Source organism: Giraffa tippelskirchi, chromosome 8, assembly GCF_054371585.1.
Source record: "Giraffa tippelskirchi isolate mGirTip1 chromosome 8, T2T-mGirTip1v1.2.pri, whole genome shotgun sequence".
In the NCBI taxonomy this organism is placed as follows: Eukaryota; Metazoa; Chordata; class Mammalia; order Artiodactyla; family Giraffidae; genus Giraffa; species Giraffa tippelskirchi.
Window position 1 is genome coordinate 11,911,131 of NC_137282.1, and position 18,277 is coordinate 11,929,407.

At 49.4% G+C, this 18,277-nt stretch overlaps 1 protein-coding gene and 1 long non-coding RNA gene across 4 annotated transcripts in view; one reads left to right on the plus strand and one right to left on the minus strand.

The window, feature by feature from the left end:
- Positions 1-18,277, plus strand: part of RAB11FIP1 (RAB11 family interacting protein 1) — a 31,407-nt gene that overhangs the window by 4,791 nt on the left and 8,339 nt on the right. For 2 of the 3 annotated variants that reach the window (XM_081524169.1, XM_081524170.1), the window contains exons 2-5: positions 11,247-11,686; positions 12,603-13,389; positions 14,436-16,163; positions 16,935-17,043. In XM_081524169.1, the coding sequence (XP_081380295.1) occupies positions 11,247-11,686; positions 12,603-13,389; positions 14,436-16,163; positions 16,935-17,043 (3,064 nt within the window). The remainder of the gene's footprint in view (positions 1-11,246; positions 11,687-12,602; positions 13,390-14,435; positions 16,164-16,934; positions 17,044-18,277) is intronic. The other variant, XM_081524172.1, reaches the window with a different exon arrangement.
- LOC145518905 (uncharacterized) lies at positions 11,300-15,256 on the minus strand. The gene is made up of 2 exons (XR_014063450.1): positions 12,573-15,256; positions 11,300-11,739 (listed from the first exon to the last, which is right to left on the minus strand). It is a non-coding gene; the product is annotated as an uncharacterized LOC145518905 (long non-coding RNA).

Genomic DNA, 18,277 nt, shown 5'->3' on the forward strand with positions numbered 1-18,277 from the left:
AAGAAGAAGGGTGAGACCTTTGTTTTTCTGGGAGAGTGGGAGGCAGAAAAGTCACAGATGAGCACAGAGATCTCAACTTCACAAATCTGAGCCATCAGTGTTTGCACTTATAGAATACCTCTGTGTTTCCTAAGCACTTTTCGGCTTTTTGTAACGGACTGGAAAATTTGAGCAATGCTGTTACTGGTTAAGTATTTGTTTTTTTTTGAGATTCCTCTTAAAGATGACATTGGCGCTTTACTGGAAACCCTCCCACCTCTGAACTGGCAGAGGCCCCTCCCACCCAGTGTAGGAAACTGATAGCTCAGTGTCCAGGATGGTGATCTATGGGCTCTGGGATAAGTAACCCCAGCCTGTTCACAGCGGGGGACTGGAGTGACTCAGAAGGGGAGGGTGCATCAAAGTCACGGTTCCTGTGATATGAAAGGTGTGCTTTTTGTGATATGATTTGATGGTGATTTCATTTACAAGGCATTCCGTTAGCAATGCGGGAAGTTCTCACTGCCTTTTCCCCCCTTGTTTTTAAAGTTCATCCGTACTTTTAGTAATTATTTTTAAATACCTACTATTTTTGAGACACTGGGTAGACAGTATAAACAGTGATGAACAAAACAGACATGATCCCCACTTTCAGGAAGCCCAGAGCCTTGTGGGGAGATAGACAGTAAACACACCCTGAATATTCATTGGAAGGACTAATATTGAAGCTGAAGCTTTAATACTTTGGCCACCTGATGCGACAAGCTGACTCATTGGAAAAGACCCTGATGCTGGAAAAGATTGAGGGCAAGAAGATAAGGGGGTGACAGAGGATGAAATAGTTGGATGGCATCACCGACTCAATGGACATGAATTGGAGCAAACTCTGAGAGATAGTGAAAGAGAGGAGTCTGGCGTGCTGCAGTCCATGGGGTCTCAAAGAGTCTGACACAACTTAGCAACTGAACACAGATAAACACAAAGATGAGTAATCTTGTGCTGTGATGAGTGTGGTGGAGGAAGAGAACAGGGTATCATAAGAGAAAAGAGCAAAGATGGCAGATGGCCTCTCTGAGGCAGAGACCTGGAGGATAAAGAGGAATTTTTCCAGTCAAAAGTAGAGGAAGGGAAGCAGCCTGTGCAAGGCCCTGAGGCAGGAAGACCTGGGAAGCTGGAGAGGTTGCCTAGATTGAGGCTGAAGAGGAAGGCTGGGCTTCCTTTAAGAGCAATGGAAACCACTGAGTGTTGAAAGCAGAGGGGTGACGTGATCCAGTTTGTGAAAGTCTGGCTGTCTGATGGAGAGCAGATCTGGAACAGGTCTAGCCTGGAACCTGACAGGTGGTTTGGGAGGCTCTGGTAGGAGTAGGGTGACAGGCGTGGGCATGGACAGAGGTGGGTGGCTTTCAGAAGTATTTCCAAGGTTCAGTTGGCCTTACTGGTGGTGGATTGGATGTGGGTGGGGGTGAGCAAGAGGAAGTGATAAGAACGAACAAATAAAATAAGGAGAACTTGCTGTTGAACGTGAACCAGGAAACAGTGACGGCTTGCTTTCCCCAGCAGTCACCGTGATACAAGAGTGAGGTCAACATGTCTCGGCAAAGACAACATGGGCCATGATGCCTGTGTGTCGAGTCTTCTGTTGGAGCAAATGAGTAGGAAACACCATCGAAACCAAGGCGTGTACATTTGTGTTCTCAAGTGTTCGCAGTTTTAGCACAGGCCAAGTCTTTGTTTTGTAATAGCGTAACTGCTGTGACCTCATCAGTTGTGCCAACACGGCGGGTAGAGTCACTGCCACAAGGACCATAGGACCAAGAAAAGGAAAAATAATACACAACACGAGGGGAAGTAAACCTGTAAATGAAAAACACAACTCTGGAGGCAAGTAAGTCAACCGTTCCAGCCATTTAAAGGTTTTTCGCATCAGGTGAAGCTGAACGTACAAAAGAGCCTTGTTTGGCTTAACTTCCCCTTGGTTACAAAGACCTCTGTTGTATTTCTACAACCACCATCAGAGCAAGATTTTTATAAATAGCATCTCTGTCATTTTAATTGTAGTTATTAACTTAAAAATGTTATGATTACATTCAAAACAATACATGTGCTTATTAAACTGGCATCAGCTCCAACCGGTATTTGCTGACATCATTCTTCCATCCCCCGGACAATAATCTTTGGTCTCCATTTCGCTGCTCCAGTTTTAATTGCTCTATGTCCGAGAAAGCTGCTTCTCACCCTGTTCATTGGGAAGGATGCTGGCCGTGGCTTAGCTCTAGAGGGTTCAGATGTCCTCCACGAACGGAAGGAGTGATTCAGGAGTGATTCGAGGGCATTTAAGGCCTTATTTCATCTCACATCCGGGCTCTGGGTGGCCTTTGTTTCAGAGCCTACTTGGATCTCTAAGCCTCAGGGCCTTTGAATTCCAACAGAACTGACAACCAGAACCTTGATCAGCCTTTGAAGAAAACCAGCATCGGTGTGGAACAACTTGGTGAGCAGGTTGTGCTCCCCTGAAAGGGTCCTAGGTCAGACCTCATGCCGCAGCTGGCGCAGCAGGAGACCAGGCCAGCTGGCCCGCTTTCCCCTTGTCCAGGGCCCACTGACGTCCCTTCATTTGCTGTGTGACCCAGCCCAGGTTGTTCTGACATCTCTGAATGGGCAAGTAAGTGGTTGCAGTCCCTGCAGACATAGGGCAGGCGGTCATTTGCCAGTGGAACGTAGAGAAGTGTTTAATCTTTGTTAAAGATTAAACCCCGCCAGGCTCCTCCATCCATGGGATTCTCCAGGCAAGAATACTGAAGTGGGTCGCCATTCCCTTCTCCAGGGGATCTTCCCAACCCAGGCATCGAACCTGGGTCTCCCACACTGCAGGCAGACTCTTGACTGTCTGGGCCACCAGGGAAGCCTCTGCTTCCTGGTGGGGAAGCAGAGTATCTGACTCTTCTGGTTATCAAGATGAGTCCCAAGGAGGAGGGGGAAAAAAACACATACCGAGAGCATTTCAAAATCCTGTCTAACAACAAACTTCAGTAAGAATGAAGAGTTCCTTTCGTGTAAGAGGAAACCCCACAGCCCAGTGCTGTGGGAGGCAGCAGCCTTGAAGAAACAGCCCATGGGGCCGCCTGTCGCTCACACAGGACACGGTACTCCAGATCACAAGAGGCCTTTTCAGAGCCGGCCTTCTGGAGGCCGTGGTGGTTCTCCCCGGGCTAGCCACGTCTCTTGATAAACAAGAAGTTTAAAATTAGTGTTCTAATTTCAACAATTTGTTGTTGTTGCTCAGTCGCTCAGTTGTGCCCGACTCTTTGCAACCCCATGGACTGTAGCACGCCAGGCTTCCCTGTCCATCGCCAGCTCCCGGAGTTCGCTCAGTTGCTAGTCCATTCAGTTGGCGATGTCATCCAACCACCTCATCCTTTCTTGCCCTCTTCTCCTCCCGCCTTCAATCTTTCCCAGCATCAAGGTCTTTTCCAGTGAGTCAGCTCTTCATATCAGGTGGCCAAAGTATTGGAGCTTCACCTTCAGCATCAGTCCTTTCAATGAATATTCAGGGTTGATTTCCTTTAGGATTGACTGGTTTGGTCTCCTTGCAGTCCAAGGGACTCTCAGGAGTCTTCTCCAGCACCACAGTTCAAAAGCATCAATTCTTTGGCTCTCAGCCTTCTTTATGGTCCAGCTCTCACATCTGTACATAGCTACTGGAAAAACCATAGCCTTGACTATTTGGACTTTGTCGGCAAAGTGATGTCTCTGCTTTTTAATCCGCTGTCTAGGTTTGTCATATCTTTCTTTCCTACCAAGGAGCAAGCCTCTTTTAATTTCATGGCTGTAGTCACCATCTGCAGTGATTTTGGAGCCCAAGAAAATAAAATCTGTCACTGTTTCCACTTTTTCCCCTTCTGTTTTGCCATGAAGTGATGGAACCAGATGCCATGATCTTAGTTTTCTGAAAGTTGAGTTTTAAGCCATCTTATGTTTAGCCGAGTGGATTAGAGATGAAGGGTGGCCTCGGTGTGAACTTGGGGTCTGGCTTGCCCATCAGCGCCGCTGCTCAGCACCGGAGAAGCAGGTCACCTGGGAGAAGCTGGTCACCTGCAGCTCGGGGGCTCGCTGGTGCCTTTGGCAAAGGAGCCGCTTTTAGGCACTAATGAGATGAGAAATTCCTTTCCTGCAGAGAGAGGCGTGTAGATAATCTGTTACAGAGAAATCAAGGGCTTTCGTCTCCAGGGTGTCCCTGAGGGACACATTTAGGAATGTGCCCATGGGGAGAAAAAAGGCAGCTGGAATTAAGTGTCTTTTCCTGAACACTGCCCTCCCCAGTGGAGCCGAGGGCACACGTTTTATAAGAAATCCCAGAAAAACTTTCTAGAGGTGTGACGGCTGCACGCTTCATTTTTAAACTTCTTGTTTATTAAAAGAGACATGGCTAGCCCAGGGAGAACCACTACAGCCTCCACAAGGCTTGCTCTGAAAAGGCCTCTTGTGATCTGGAGTACCGTGCCCTGTGTGAGCGACAGGCGGCCCCCTGGGCTGTTTCTTCAAGGGTGCTGCCTCCCACAGCACCGGGCTGTGGGGTTTCCTCTCACACGAAAGGAACTCTTCATTCTTACTGAAGTTTGTTGTTAGACAGGATTTTGAAATGCTCTCGGTATGTGTTTTTTTTTCCCTCCTCCTTGGGACTCATCTTGATAACCAGAAGAGTCAGATGCTCTGCTTCCCCACCAGGAGTCTTTCCTGGTGGCCCAGACGGTCAAGAGTCTGCCTGCAGTGTGGGAGACCCAGGTTTGATCCCTGGGTTGGGAAGATCCCCTGGAGAAGGGAATGGCGACCCACTCCAGTATTCTTGCCTGGAGAATCCCATGGATGGAGGAGCCTGGCGGAGCCCCAGTCCGTGGGGTCGAAAAGAGTCTTTAGACATAACTTAGCGACTAACACACATGCTCCCCACCAGGGGTTCCCAAAGAAAGAAGTGTGAATCTGTCTGGGGGGCTGAGAGAGGACCGAAAGCTCTTTGATGTCTACCGTGCTGAAGTTTGTTTTCTTTTGTCCTGGCCAAGAGGTGGTGAACCAGACCATCTCATTTCCTTTCTCTATCCTTAAGGTCTCTGTGCCTGAGTGACAAAGGACCCCACAGAGACCCTTCTTTGGCAGATCACGTAAAATACATTACCTTGGGGCAAAAGGCAAGATACCTGATCTGATGTTAGAATATTAATATTTGTAGCTTTTTGAGATATGGTCAAGTAAAACATTGGTAACTAGATGATGGCGGGAGTGGTAGACTTCCATGTTTATAAATGTGTTAATTTTTCTAATTCTGAGCGAATCTTAAAATACTGATGCTTGGTTATTTCCTGTAGTCTTTACCTACAAGGAGTTGAGTATTGCTTTCAACTTAGAAAATATGCCTTGATCCTTACACTTCAGCCAGTTGTGTCATCTTGGTATGTGTCTGAAATCATTTGGGGCCCTCTGTTTCTCATCTCTCCCACCTCAGTAGAAGCTCTGAAGAGTTCTGAGGGTCATTAAATCTCATCATAAGTTACAGAATTACATACTGATCACTTTACTTCACTTCATGAAGGACAGGGAAGCCTGGCATGCTGCAGTCCATGGGGTTGCAAAGAGTCGGACCCGACTGAGCGACTGAACAACAGCATGATATTTTAAAATATCGTATCTTCTTTTTAATTTTGGAAAGTTTATCATATAAACTAATTTTATAATTGAGTTTTTTCCCCACTCCCTTCAAATCATTGTTATTTGTGTTTGAAGGTGTCAGTTTGGATCCCTAGGAATACAGTCAGTCTGAACTGTTGGTATCTTAAATTCCCTTCTGAGAACCACGTGTATGGCTGAATGATGGTATAAAAGCACTCACCGAATATCATGCAGCCATTAAAAATGGTGGAAATGGGGACTGTACGACAGCTATATTTAACACACTACAAATAGAATTGCATGTGTTCTCTGATTATTAGCAAGTCATAATCATAGCTAATTCCAAGTGTTTATTAAGTGCCAGGCACTGTTCTAATCTCTTTACACATATTAAGCCATTTAAGAGAGGACTTCCCTGGTGGCTCAGACGGTAAAGCATCTGCCTACAATGCAGGAGACCTGGGTTCGATCCCTGGGTCGGGAAGATCTCCTGGAGAAGGAAATGGCTACCCACTCCAGTCCTCTTGCCTGGAAAATCCTATGGACAGAGGAGCCTGGTAGACTACAGTCCATGGGGTCGCAGAGAGTCGGACATGACTGAGTGACTTCACACATGTCCTTATCTGTGATGAAATTGCATACGCTAGCAGGAATTTCTTTTCATGTTTAATTGTTTTCTCACGCTTCATAATCAGAAAGAAAAAACAGCCGTTGATTCAGTGTAACAGACGCTCCGTGACCGTCGGATGAGCCGGTCCCCTCTCCCCCTGTCTGGCTCTTGGTTTTGCGTTTCCAGTACCTGCCGTGCCAGAGCACACGGATCGCATCTTTGTAGCCATCATTTCCCTGACTCCGTCTTGAATCTATGAAGCTGTCATTTTTTTTTTTCTGTGTCTACCCTCTGGAATGTTTTAAAGGAAAAACATGTCTGCTTCAGCTACAGACAGATTACTTTGGGGGCATACCGTCCCGTCCCTTACACAACCGTGAGCCCACACGTCTGCTGGGACGCGCTGCAAGACCTTTCATGTCCCCAAAGCAGCAACCACACTGCCCGCATCCCAGTGGAGGGCCCCTGGGATCAGCTTTCCCTGCCCTGAGAAACCTACATGCTGAGGCAAACCAGCCCTGAGAATTGCGCATGGTTGGGTTGTTTTAGCTGTTTCAAAACTTGAGTGTTTAAAAACCCAGGAGATTTGACAATGCGTATCCGGACTCTAGTCCCCAAGGCAGACCCTGTGTCCTGCATTCTGTATATTTTCTTTCCTGTACCCTGTTTATTCTTTTTTTTTTTTTTTTACATTTCTTCATAAGACATCTTTTTGAAAGGGTAAAAGCCTTAAATGAACTTTTCTGTATTTTTAGCTGTTTAGCCTTGTCTTATGTTTGACCAAGAAGACCCCAAACCAAAAAACCCCCAAACAGTAGGGGAGCCTGTTTGAATAACAGGCATTTTTTGCTTGAATGTTTATTCCCAAGACCCTCACTTGACTGAGGGACATGGAGATTAAAGTTTTCATTTTGGACCATTTTGTATGATTGGAAATTTTACCCCATGCCTGTTATTACTTTCTTGTTTGTTTGTTTACGAAGGTATACTTTATCAATTTATTGCAGGTCATAGCATAAGAGAAAAGGTTTTTCTGGGAAACAAAGATTAAAGTTAGTATATTTTCCACAAAGTCACAAAGTTGTAAACCATACTCATCAGTTCATTCAGTCCCATGTAATTGATTCCTGTTGATCTGGATGAAGTAAACAGGTTTTTCCGTCGAGTTTTGTCATTTATTTGGCTTCCCAGGCAGTGCAGTGATAAAGAATCTGCCTGCCAATGCAGGAGACGAGAGTTCCATTCCTGGGTCAGAAAGATCCCCTGGAGTAGGAAACCCATTCCAGTATTCTTGCCTGGAAAATTCCAGGGACAGAGGAGCCTGTAGGGCTAGAGTCCATGGTGTCAGACATGACTGAGCAAGGCACAGCAAAATTTTTGTCATTTGTTACTCGGTTCAGTCGTATTATCTAAAGGCTATCAGAAACCTATATTTGTTAAGAAAAGTTCTTTTTACGAGTCTTCTTGAAAATCTTCATTTTGTAAAAGCATCATTGTAAAATAACAATTGTTGTTATTACTTTAAAATAGTTTATGTACGTGTCCTATCACTTGTTATATATTCAAAGATCCTTTTAACTTTGGGAGAACTAAATTTTAATAGTAAAGATGACTGCTTCTAGAGGGGATCCTTTTATTTTTCACTTTTTTGATAGGTTGCAGGATTTTTTTTTAAGAATATAGGCTTAAAAATAAACCTTCTGCATTAGAATTATGGCTTTCTGTCTGTACTCTGCCCTTTGTACTGGGAAAACCCAGCCCTAATTTCTGAGATAACTCAAGCTTTCTGGACTGACGTGAAGGGTAGTGCTGGGTCCTACCCAGGCTGACATCACAAGCTGTGTGGCCACGCTGGGACCTGATTATTTATGAACTACTTCCGTGACATGCTGGAATTAAGTGCACTGAAAATCAAACGCACAGAAACACTGAAAAACTGAACCGATGCTTCAGTGTTGAAACCCACAAGTATGTCCTGGTTTGGAATTTTTTAGGGTGAGACATTTCTGGATCATGGTTTTCATGAACTATCAAATTATGCTTGTGTCAAAGCTCCCTTGCTTCAGCTATGTGGATTTAATGATCAAGATAATGCTGCTGAAAGAGTTCCTGTCTTCCTTTCCAGCTTTGATAAATCCAGCACAGATTGAGAGGGGGCTGCCTCCCTGCCTGTGATTCAGCCTGCCTTTCACATCCTTAAATAGCCCAGTGGTTGTTCTTGGCTACCTGGCCTTTGGTTTGGGGTTTGCTGGCAAAAATAAGCGACAGGAACAGTTGAAGTACATGTTCACACCTCCTGGTGGCATTGGAAATTTCCAAAACAAATCCCACTCTTGTGCTCAGGGACTGAACCCATGCATCAGGTGGTAATAGGCCCTCGGGGAGGATCCTGGAGTTGGCTGCAGCTTCACTCAGAATAAACAGGCTTTGGTGTTGATACTTTGGGGAAGGCGGCCCCATCCGGGGGAATGGGAAAGTGGTATTCTTTGAAGGTTGGGAGTCTTTGCATCCCCTGGGAGGGTGAGCAAAGAGGCTGTGTGAAAGAGCTGGGAGGAGGCCCTGGTGGAGAGGTGAAGTCTCCCCTTGTGGCCTGTGTGGTCATTTGAGCCTCCGAGTTCAGCTCTCTGCAACTTCCCCTTTTCAGGTGCCTACCCTTGGTATTTACTAAGGCTAGCCACTCCTCATCACCAAGGCTACCACGTTAGCACATGACTGTCAGGAGAGAAAGATACAAATAATCCTCTCAACAGCTAAATAACAGATATGCAAACTGTGCTCCAGGCCCTGGACGCGTAATGGAAAGACACCATGCTGGCAAGGCGAGGCTGTGTGTAAAGACCTTGCATCTCCCTTCTCTTCCAGCTATGAACTGTAGTTTTGAAAATCCTAAACGATTTCTCCTGAAGATCCAAAACTGAAGGTCCCACCATGTTCTCAGGTCTTGGTTGTATTTTGCCAACCCAGTATAAGTCCTTCTTGATGACACTGTGTCCTGGACTTTATGTGCAGCCTTATGACTTATGGCTGAAGCCGGCTATGGGGGCTTTCCCCCTTCTCATCTTTTGACTTAGAACATTTAAATTGGAAGCTTAAGCCTCCCTCAGAAAGAATGTTAATTCCAGCCCTTTTTTCTGTGTATCGTGAAAGATGGCCCAGCCAGGATGAGTTTAGAGAGAGTGCTAAGCTGAAATCTTGGTGTAGAGAAAGGAGCTTTGGGAAAATTGCAGAGCTGGTTCAGAGTCCTGGCTGTGCCTTTTAACAGTTGCAAGACCTTGTACAAGGTACCTAACTTGTGAGCCTCAATTTCCTTATCTGTAAAGTGGGTATACTGTCCACTTCATGCCCTTCTCATGAGACTTAAAGGAGGACGTTTCTGAGTGTGTTTCTGCTTCCCTCTGCCCCTTTAAGTGCAGAATGAGCTAAGACAGTGGGGGCAGCAATCCGCCGGGTGAGTAAGACAAGCTGAAGGTGAAAGAGGAAATTGTGTTTATTTGGGCAAAACCATCATTTCCTTAAAGTCCATAGCCCTCAGCTCTTAAATAGGTCACCGAGAAGAATATCAGAGTGTGGTTCTCAGCGTGTGAGCATCACCCTGGGGGTGGCTGCGGAGAGGCCCTGTATTTGGAGTTGTTTGTTCAGTGGAGGTCGTGTCACTCACCAGGCTCACATTTTTGCAATTCACCCGATGGAACTTGCCAAGGAGAGGTTTCCTTTCTCTGCAGTTTGTCTTTCATGGGCTGATAGAATATCATTTGCCGTATCGTGAGGTTGTTTGCAAAGGACCAAGTGAAATACTTCAATCAGGCTTGAAACATTCCTTTTTCTGATCATTAAGCTGGAGATGAGTATCTCCTCTCAGTTTCTTGTTTTTTTCCCATTGTGGTAAAATACACATAACAGAAGTGACCATTTTGACCGTGTTTCGTGTTCTGTGGCATTACTTACTTTCACATCGTTGTGCAACTGTCATCACCACCCGGGTCCAAAACTTTTTATCCCCCAACTGACCCCCTGTACCCATTAAACCCTAATGCCTCCTTCATCCCACACCCAGTGTCTGGCATCCACCATTCTCCTTCCTGTCTCTGAAATTGACTCTGAAATTGACTCGCCCGGTGGCTCAAACGGTGAAGAATCTGCCTGCAATGCAGAAGACCCGGGTTCGACCCCTGGGTTGGTAAGATCTCCTGGAGAAGGGAATGGCAACCCACTCCAGTATTCTTGCCTGGAGAATCCCACGGACAGAGGAGCCTGACAGGGTAGAGTCCACGGGATCGCAAAGAGTTGGACACAACTGGGTGACGAGCACTTTCACCCAGGGCCTCACGTCCCTAGGATCGTGCAGTATTTGTCACTTTGTTTCTGGCTTATTTCACTCTTTTTTTCTTTAATAGATATTTTTTACTCTGTTTTGCAGTTTCCATTACTCCCTGGCAGGGACTGTTCTACAAACCCTTGCTTTTCTCTGAGATACTCTTGTAAATTTGCACTTTATGTTTGTAACTGTTTTACCCCTTTGAAGGAAAAAACCAGTCAGAGCCAGTCATAGGAAATGATTTGATGGAATGTGTATGTTATTCTTAAAAACAACTCTCTAGTGAATCAGGATTTTAGCTGACTATACACTATACACTAAGTACCGCTGGAGAAGGAAATGGCAACCCTCTCCAGTATTCTTGCCTGGAAAATTCCATGGACAAAGGAGCCTGGTGGGCTACGGTCTGTGGGGTTGCAAAGAGTCGGACACGACTGAGTAACTGTCACTCATACACTAAGTACAGAATCAGATCCTGTACTGCCTAGTGGATGTCTTCTCAGAAATAAAACTACAAGTTCTGCCCTCCCCTCCCCTCTCCCCACATTCCCCAAAGAAGGGAGCATAGGCTGTGTTTGTATATGAGGCTAACAGTAGCAGAGAGGGGAGGCCAGATAATGATGTGAGCACTGTTTTAGGCTCTTCAATTCAAAGGTAACCTCTCAGCCTTTCTCCTCCTAGGTGGTACACCTTGAAATCCAAGCCGGGGAAGAAGGATAAAGAGCGAGGGGAAATTGAGGTTGACATCCAGTTTATGAGAAACAACATGACGGCAAGTATGTTTGACCTTTCCATGAAAGACAAGTCTCGGAACCCGTTTGGGAAACTGAAGGACAAGATCAAGGGCAAGAATAAGGGCAGTGCGTCCGATACGGTGTCAGCCATCGTCCCCCGCGTGACGCCCTCGGCCGACAGCGATGACGAGTCTCCTTCCAAAGACAAGAAGAAGAAGTCAAAGGTCAAGACCTTGTTTTCCAAGTCCAACCTGCAGAGAACGCCGCTTTCCCAGTCCATGTCTGTCCTGCCGACCTCAAAGTCAGACAAAGTGATGCTTCGTCCTGGAGACTTTGAGTCCCGGTGGGAGGACGATGATGAGGACAAGTCCTCCTCTGCCTTGGATGGTGAGTCTCCTCTTCCTCTTCCTCCTTCTCACTTGGCTTCTCCCCTTCCGTTGCTTTGGGAGAGAAGAAATGAACAAATCTTAGGAGAACGATTTTCATTCAGTTCCTCGGTTATTAAAATGATGATGGTGGTGGTGCTGGTATAGATGGTGGTGGACAGTAGTGGTGATGGTGTTGGGGGGTGGTGTAGATGGTGTGGTTACAGTAGTGGTGATGATGGTGGGGGGGGTATGGTGTGGTTGCAGTAGTGGTGATGATGATGGTGGTGGTGGTGGTGCCAGTGGTCATCGTAGCGGTGATGATGGTGGGTACTTAAGAGTACTAACTAAGGTTAGGAAGCCTTCTCTATTTCTAAGTCCTCTAGTTTCTAGGAATGTGTAAATTCCTTTCTCATAACGTCTGGCTCTATAATTGATGAGCATTAGTACAAGCTTTTGGGTAGCATGCAAGGTTTTTGTTTTGTTGTTTTTGTTTTTGGATTAAGGATAAAACCATAGAAACTTACAATAATTCTGACAGTTCATTAATTCATCAGGTATTATATTGAGCTCCCATGAAATACATTCCTAATGAAAGCTGAGGAATCCAGTTCCCTTAACTCTGAATTAACTGGATATTTTGAAATTCAGTGACCAGTTCCCTACTACTGGCCAGATTCTGCAACCCAACCAAGAGCGCTGCCCTTTTCCCTGGTCCTTGCAGAGTTTCTTGACCTCAGCACCATTGACAATTGGGGTGGATAGCTCTTTGTTACGGGAGCCTTCATGTATTCTGTGGCATCTTTAGCAGCATCTTGGCCTTCGCCTGCTGGATGCCAGTAGCACACCCCGCCCAGCTATGACAACCAAGAAAAGGACTCAGATGCTGCTTTCCCTTAACTTCTAACCCCCTTGGTTCTTGGGTCTTCTCCCCGCAGTCTTGTCTCACAAGAGGACAGCAAGTGCAGATCCTAAGCAGCTGAACCAGGTCAACTTCAGCCTCCCCAAGAAGGAAGGCCTCTCCTTCCTGGGTGGCCTCCGGTCTAAGAATGACGTCCTCTCCCGCTCGAACGTCTGTATCAACGGGAACCACGTCTACGTGGAGCCACCCGAGGCCAAGAGCGAGACCAAGGACAGCTCCCCGTCTCCCTCCCCGTCCCCCCAAGGCCTCAGGAAGAAGCGGTGGTTCTCATCTACGGAAAACCTGGCTTCTCGGCCTTGGAGGGAGCCTGGGGAAGCAGGCGCGGTGCCTCCCGAGTCTTCCACAAAGGACGCCTTCAAGTCTATGTCCCTGCCGTCCTCCCAGCCGCAGGTCAGCAGGGACCTTCGGGAGAACGCGCCCCCGGCGACCTTGGAGGCGGCAAAGGAAACCAAAGAGAGCAAGAAACAGGAGAACAAGAAGTCCGCTCTGCTCTTCCTGGTGCCGGGAAAGAAGGACACAGCCAAGGGCAGCGAGGGCGAAAGCCCTCCCGCCACCTCCCGGAAGGAGAGGGAGGGCGCGCCCACCACGGTCAGGGCCGGGGAGCACCAGCCGGGGGCTGCCGACGACCTTGTGAAGAGATCGGACAAAGAGACCGCGCCTGTTGCCTCCGGACGGGGACGAGCGCCGAACCCCTTTGAAGACGGGCAGCTCCCAGAACCAGAAGCTGACCCAGAGCCCAAGGCCGCGCCTGTGCCACCTGTTCTCTCGCCCAGGGCTCCCCAGACAAGAGCTGTGAAACCCCGGTGAGTCTCGGCCCTCCCCGGGGGGGCCTGGCAGCCAGGCCTACTGTGGAGCAGGCCTTGCTTGTTGGTCTGTGGTGGTCCCTGTAGCAGCTGGGGGTTTACTAGTCTAAGTCACTCTTAGCCAGCCCCTCTGTGTCCCAGCCCGGGGCCTCTGCCAGCAGGTGTGGTCCGTCCCTTGTCCGGCATATCCCCCAAAGTAAGTATCTTTGCCCCAGATATCTTGGCCACAAGTGTTTTCCCTGCAAATATTTTTTGCTTCTGGCAAAAGTACGCAGGACTGGTCTGCCCATCTCAGTGAGATAAGCAGAGCGCAGTGGAGCGCCCAGGTTTTGTAGCAGATTCTGAGTGTCAGGGTCTGGGAAAAACAACAGGTTTGCGTGGTGGTGGTGCATGCAGAACTGGGGGTCCGTCCGTTCTTCCCACGTATTCCATTTGAGGCAGATGTAATCTCTCCTCCTGGCACTTTGGTGTGGGTTTGCCCACACGAGAGCCCTTTGGTCCACTGTCGAGTGTGCCTGGGCGGTCCTCTGTGTGTTTACTCTGTACCTTGTTGCAAGAGCCTTGGGAGTTCTGCTTTTCAGCACGACTCATATTCACGGTATTCCTAGTGGCTGGGGTAGGAGAGACTTTTTTTTGAGATTCTGCCTGCTTTGATTTCACAGACACACACACAGAGACACACACACACTCACACACACTCTTCCCCTTCAAAATCTGCCTCTTGCCCTGTGGTGTGCCTCTAATGGCTTTGTGTTTTTTTAGATGGTTTTTTATCACCAGAAGAGACTGCAGGCTATTGCTTTCCCTGGACCTTTCTGTTTCTGTTGCAACAGACCTTTCTGTAGCAGATGTGCTCGGTGATAAAAGCATGCCTTTTATGGGTTAAGTATTGGTGTTCCTTCTTTAACTTCTGAAGGTACTGCCCCCAATATATATTTAAAAAAAAAAAAGTTCTTGTCTTTGGAAAGACTATAGTTTTACATATCTCTTGCCTCTCATGGTGCATCTGCAACTGACCTGCAGATTTTATTTTGTCCTTTTTGCAGGCCAGAAGTGTCTCCAGAGGCTCGGCCCGCACCCAGGCCCCCTCCTTCCACTAACTCTCCCCTCTTTCTCTCTGCTCTCCCTTCCAGCTCTGGGCAGATACCTGTCCCTTCTAAACCGGGGCATGACTCAGAGACACCGTCCTCTGAGTCCCCTTCGGGCTCCTCCTCTGTCTCCTCTCCCATAGCGGCCCCTATCTCCACATCCACCCCAATTAAAAACTGGCCCTCTGCAGACCTGGGCCAGGCCGGCTCTGAAGAACTGCCTTCGCTCTTGGAACTAGAGCTGGAAAAGGAGACTCGGACACGAGTTCCCCACGCCGTGGGCTCGCTTTCCAAGCAGACACCCGTTCTGGTGACTGGAGGGAGGGAAGACTATTCACCAGGAAAGACCAGTACTAATGACCTGGCACAGTCTCTCCGGACACAGCCTGAAGAAGGGGAAGAAGGAGGGCTTCTGGGGTCTCCTCGGCAAGAACTACAAGGCGATATCACTTCATCGGATGAGACCCGAGAAGTAGCATCTGCCCTTGTGCCTGGGAGAGGCAGGAGGGGCAGCCCCCCTGGAAAGCCCCCAAGTGGGGAGGACCCAGACTCTGCGGGGGATGCAGGTTGGGGTGGCAGGCTGAGTCCTGCAGTTACAGAAGCAGCAACCCCCCTCCACACGGGGGAGTCGGCCCCCACACCCGACTCCGCGATGACGCAGGGACATGAAAAGACGAGTCCGGATGCCCGTGGCGGTGGAAAGGATACCAAGAAGCAGGCGTTGTTTTCCAAGCAGCTCTCCGTAGAAGAGGCAGGGGAGGAGGCCTCCAGGCTGGTCCACGGGGACAGAGGGGCCCCCCAGGAGTCAACGCCACCAGGGGCCGCTCCCAGAAACACGATGGACATGGGAGACTCCCAGGAGGGGGCAGCCGCAACCGGACCGCAGCCTGCTGCCCTGGCGGCTTGCGCTCCCCGCCCCTCCTCCAAGGGGAGCTTCTCAGGGGGTCCCCAGTGGGTGACCAGCTCAGGGAGGGACGGTACCCTCTTCAGGAGTCAGGGAGATGACACCCGGATCGCGTGGAACCAGAGCAAAGCCAGTGACCACGAGGGTCTGCTGTCTGACCCCCTGCAGGGCCTCCAGGCCCCCTGCGGGGCCAAGCCCCCGGGCACAGCCCATCTGGACCTGACCCTGCCCTCCATTCCTGAGGTCGAGTCGGACGATGAGAGAGGTGATCAGCCAGAAGATAACGGAGGGGTGGCCCTGGTGGCAGGCCGGGGGGAAGGGGCTCCGTCCTCCAGCGAGGGGCCCATCCAGCCTGAGACGGAGAGGGCGCCCAGTGAGGAGGCCGGCGGGTCAGCAGCAGGAAACCCGCATGACCCCACGCTGGGAGCACCCGGAGCACCCGCCCCAGCTTCTGCAGAACAGACACCAGGCCCTGGCAGCGATGGCAGTGGGGAGGCAGGACCAGCAGGAGATGGGAGCCCGCCTCGGCCTCCAGCCGCTGCCCTGGGGTCCCCTGTGTCCAGCTCCCCCTTCCCTCCCCCGCTTCCTGCCACACGCTCCTTCCCCCCCTCTGCACACTCTGTCACCCCCCACACCAATATAGCAGAATCTCAAAAAAAAGCAACAGCCGAGGGCTCTGCGGGTAAGGTGGAAAATCCCGGCAAGAGGAAGCCGCTTCTTCAGGCCTGGGTCTCCCCCTCAGAGACACAGCCGAGCGCTGGAAGCAGGCCGGCCAAGCACAGGTGAGAGCCGGTGCAGAGCGGGGGGACCATCCTCGGGAGTGTCAGCCAGCGCCCCCCGGCCCCCCACCCCTGCTTCTGTCTCCGGGCACGAGGGCTTGCTCACACACAGCTGTCCCAGCGATGTGTGTCCCCCCCAACCCCCGGTGTTGACAGCAGGGTGTCTTTGGCAGGGCCGTCCCCTGGGCCAGGAGCCCCCCAGAGATGACACCCCCATGTCTTGTAGCAAGAACGTCGCCGCAGCAGTGGCCATCCTCAGAGACAGAGCGGGGATAGTCCTGCCCTGTCTGATACGGAGCTCTCCTTGCAGAGAAGCATCGGGAGCCGGATTCTCTTTCCTGGTCTCAGAGGCCAGCTGAGACTTGAGTGGGAAAAGCCAGCCGGGCGGACAGCTAACTCTATAAACCCCGCCCGGTGGGAAGCTGGCTTGTCTGTTCAAGCTCTGCAGGGCTCCAACTGCGGAGGCCTGGACCGCAGTTGCCTCTGAGACTAGGAGACGGTCTTCAGGATTCTCCTGACGTTGCTTAGCGAGGCCGAGGGTCCTGGGAGAAGGTCAGGACACCCGTCCACAAGCGGTGCCTGACTGGCGCGTGTGTGGCTGCCTCGCGCTGACTGCCTCCCTTCCCGAAGGAGCCTCGGCGTGTGTCGGGGCCCGAGGTGTGAGCGTGCGTGTCTCCAGGCTCCCCTGCTGCCTGCCAGGCTGGCTGCCACCCCCGAGAGAGGCGGTCCCTCGGTTCCCGCAGGTCTGAGGGTCCTTTCCCCCTTCTCTTCCAGACTTCATCCCGTGAAGCCGATGAACACGACAGTCCCCAAGGTCGCTAACTCCACCTCGGGAACTGCTGCGATCGTGAGTGAGAACTTAATCAACGAAGCTGAGATGAAGGTATGTCTTCTCCGGGAGCAAGCAGGTTAGTTAGGGATCTCGAAAACCCGCTGTCTGAGTCACCACGGCAGACGGCTCCCGGGGGCAGCGGGGAACCCCGGGATGACTCAATCACACGTCTCTGTCTTTGGAAGACTTTGGAAGCCTCTACACCTCCCATGGCATACTGAGCTTTTCCCCTCATAGTTATTTGGCTATTGTTGAATTTGTGTGTGTGTGTGTGTGTCTCAAGCAACACGATTGGCAACCAGTACTTCTTTTTAATGAGAAGAAAATGTCACACACACCCCTCAACCCTGGGTCATGCCAATCAGACATTCTCCTTTTTCCCATGCGCCCTTTCATATCTTTTGGCAAGAAGGTAAAATTCTTGTAGCTGTAATCGTGGCACAGATAGACTTTTTTTGTAACTTTATTCTGAAGTGATTTCAAACTTGAAAAAAGTTGCAAGTGTAGCACAAAGAAATCCTGTACGCCTTTCACCCCAGTCCACCAGCTTGTTGGCATTTCACCAGATTTGCTCTATCACCCTCACCCTCTCCTTCTCCATTCTCTTTGTATCTACATACATTTTTTTCCCCTGAATTATTTGAGAGTAACTTGCCCATGTCATGCTCCTTTAACTCCTAAATACTTAAGTGGTCCTAAGAATAAGGACATTTATCAAATTGAAGAAATTTAACAGGCATATCACACTGTTTTCTCATCTGTCATCTGTATTTCAACATCAGCAGTTTGTCCCAGTGGTGGCTTTTCTTCTTTGTTTTCCAGTCCAGGGTCACCTGTCATCTTGTCTCAAGGATCTCCTTTATTCTGGAACAGTTCCTCGGCTTTTTTTGTCTTTGGAGATGTTGACCTTTTTCAAGAGTTTAGATCAGTTGTTTGGTAGAATTTTCCCGTTTGGATTTGCCTGACGTCTCCTCGTGGTTTGGTGGAGGCTGGGTCTTCTCGGCAGGTATTAACTGTAGGAACAACACGCCCTTTCCAGTGCATCGTGTACAGGGCCCATGGCACCCTGTTTTCTTAGTGGGGTGTTGGTGACTTAGGTTAGGTGGTGTCCACTAGGTTCTTCAGTGCAGAGTAGCTATTTCTTTCCCCTTCACAATTAGTAGGAAATGTGTGAGGAATTCATTTCAGGCCATGCAACCTCCTGCTCTTTATCAGCCTTCCATTCATAGGCCTCAGTGTCCGCTGATGAATGTAAGATAGTAGCAGAAGGATGGGTCTCCAGCCC